Raw genomic sequence first — 2,486 nt, forward strand, 5'->3', positions numbered from 1 at the left:
GCTTGACCACACCCCCAGCAAGATGGCCGCATGCATCGCTTTTGTTTCCGCCTAGGAGGAGATCCAAAAGTGGCAAGCACGCGTGGTGGTCATCGTGAGAGGGGAATGCCTATATAAGCGCTGTTGTTGTTGTTTATTTTTAATAAATTAATTATTTCAACTATTTTTACTGTACGCTCTACTGTAAACATTGTTGACTTGTCACAATAAATAACTCTTAAAGTCTGCCGGAGTTTTTAATTGGTGGTTAAGCTGTGAACCTCTTCACTGGTGACCCCGACGTTTGAAGCACGAAGAAGAAGAAGACCTTTCAAGATGTCAATGCCGGACGCTCCATTATCACGTGACGCCACAGCTGTTACCGCCCTTCCGGCCACTGGAGAAACGATGCGAGTTGGAGTGAGAGTACCTGTATTCAACCCAGATGATCCAGAATTATGGTTCGCACAGCTCGAAGGCCAATTCACCCTGTCCGGCATCCGAGAAGACTCCACGAAGTTCTATTACGTACTAACGCAACTGGAACCACAGCACACGGCGGAAATAAGGGACCTGGTCGTAGCTCCACCTTCCACCGGCAGGTACGACAAATTAAAAGCTGAATTAATACGGAGGCTGTCAGCTTCACAAGAGCGTAAAATAAAACAACTGCTAATGCACGAGGAACTCGGTGATAGAAAGCCCACACAATTTTTACGGCATCTACAACACCTAGCTGGGCCAACTGTTCCAACCGATTTTATCCGTACCATCTGGTCAAGTCGACTCCCAACGCATTTGCAGACGTGTATAGCAGCGCAGCATACGAAGATGAGCCTTGAAGACATGGCAGAGCTTGCCGACCGTATCAACGAAATCGTTCCAGCAACATTGCAAGTGTCCGAGCAAGTAGCCGTGCCAGTAGCCGGTCGAGTAGCCGGGCAAGTAGCCAATGCATCTAGTTCCACTCTAGGAGTACCAAGTACTAGTTTCGAAAGCCTGAATCAGACCGTAGCTGAGCTGAGCAAGCAGATGGAGATACTTAGCATGCAACTTAACCGAAGACAGCCACGATCCCGCTCACGATTCGCCATAGACAGATCGCGACGACATTCCCGCGCACGTTCCCGCTCACAAACAAATAACTACCCGTACTGTTGGTACCATTATAGATTCGGCGAGCGCGCACGCAAATGTATTCAACCGTGTAGCTACAAGAAGATGGGAAACTCTCAAGGCAGCCAGTAGTGGCGGTAGACGACTGCCTTACAATTTCGGGCCGCCTGTTCATCACGGATCGCAAGACCAAAGTGCAATATTTAGTTGACACCGGTTCAGACCTCTGTGTCTTTCCAAGATCCGCTGTTCGGGAACCTAGAAACAAAATGGGATACGAATTGTTCGCTGCAAATGGGACTATCATTTGCACATATGGCTTCCTCCCCTTAACGCTGGATCTAGGACTTAGGCGCGCTTTCACGTGGCGTTTCGTCGTAGCAGACGTCTCAAAGCCCATCATCGGCGTCGACTTTTTAAGTTACTACAACCTGCTAGTCGACTGTCGCAACCAGCGCCTCGTTGACGGTGTTACCACACTTGCTGTTGCACTCCCGAAACAACGTTCTACGGAAACAATTTCCTCAGTCCGTACGACTTTAGAGGATACATCTTATCATCGCCTGCTTAGAGAATTCCCAGAAATCACTCGTCCTGCTGGAAAGCCGCACATCACCAAACACTCTACGGTGCACCATATCCGTACCACCGATGGACCACCGGTATCTAGCCGCCCGCGACGGTTAGACCCGGAAAGACTAAAAATTGCTAAGCAAGAGTTCGATGACATGTTACAGAGTGGCACAGCAAGAAGATCTGACAGCCCATGGTCATCACCGTTACATTTAACTAAGAAGAAAAACGACGGGTGGCAACCGTGCGGCGATTACAGAGCCCTAAACGCCCGTACAATTCCCGATAAGTACCCTATCAGGCACTTGCATGATTTTACGTGCCAGTTGACAGGCAGTACGGTCTTTTCAACCATAGACCTGGTTAAAGCTTATCATCAGATACCAGTATACGAAGACGACATTCCGAAAACCGCTATCGCCACTCCTTTCGGGCTTTACGAATTCCCGTTCATGACGTTCGGTCTTCGTAACGCCGCACAGACCTTTCAAAGATTCATGGACGAGGTACTGCGGGGCTTAGATTTTTGTTATGGGTACCTGGATGACATTCTAGTCTTCAGCAGCAGCAGTACCCTTCATCAAGAGCATCTCAAGTTGTTGTTCCAAAGACTAGCAGAATATGGAGTTCTAATAAATACCAACAAATGTACTTTCGGCAAAACGCAAGTCCAGTTCCTGGGCCACAACGTGTCAGCAGCAGGAATACAGCCGTTAGAATCGAAGGTTGAAGCCATTCAGAACTTCCCGGTACCCAAGACGCTAAAAGAATTACGAAGATTTTTAGGTATGATCAATTTTTATCGCCGTTTTATACCT

General features: G+C 48.1%; 1 protein-coding gene across 1 annotated transcript; it reads left to right on the top strand.

The window, feature by feature from the left end:
* Window positions 1-315: 315 nt before the first annotated feature.
* On the top strand, window positions 316-1,227 carry LOC126775662 (uncharacterized). Its single transcript, XM_050497727.1, has one exon. It carries the CDS (start codon window positions 316-318, stop codon window positions 1,225-1,227), a length of 912 nt encoding a protein of 303 aa, XP_050353684.1.
* The last annotated feature ends 1,259 nt before the right edge of the window (window positions 1,228-2,486 follow it).

The sequence above is a fragment of the Nymphalis io genome, chromosome 18 (genome assembly GCF_905147045.1).
Source record: "Nymphalis io chromosome 18, ilAglIoxx1.1, whole genome shotgun sequence".
NCBI lineage: Eukaryota > Metazoa > Arthropoda > Insecta > Lepidoptera > Nymphalidae > Nymphalis > Nymphalis io.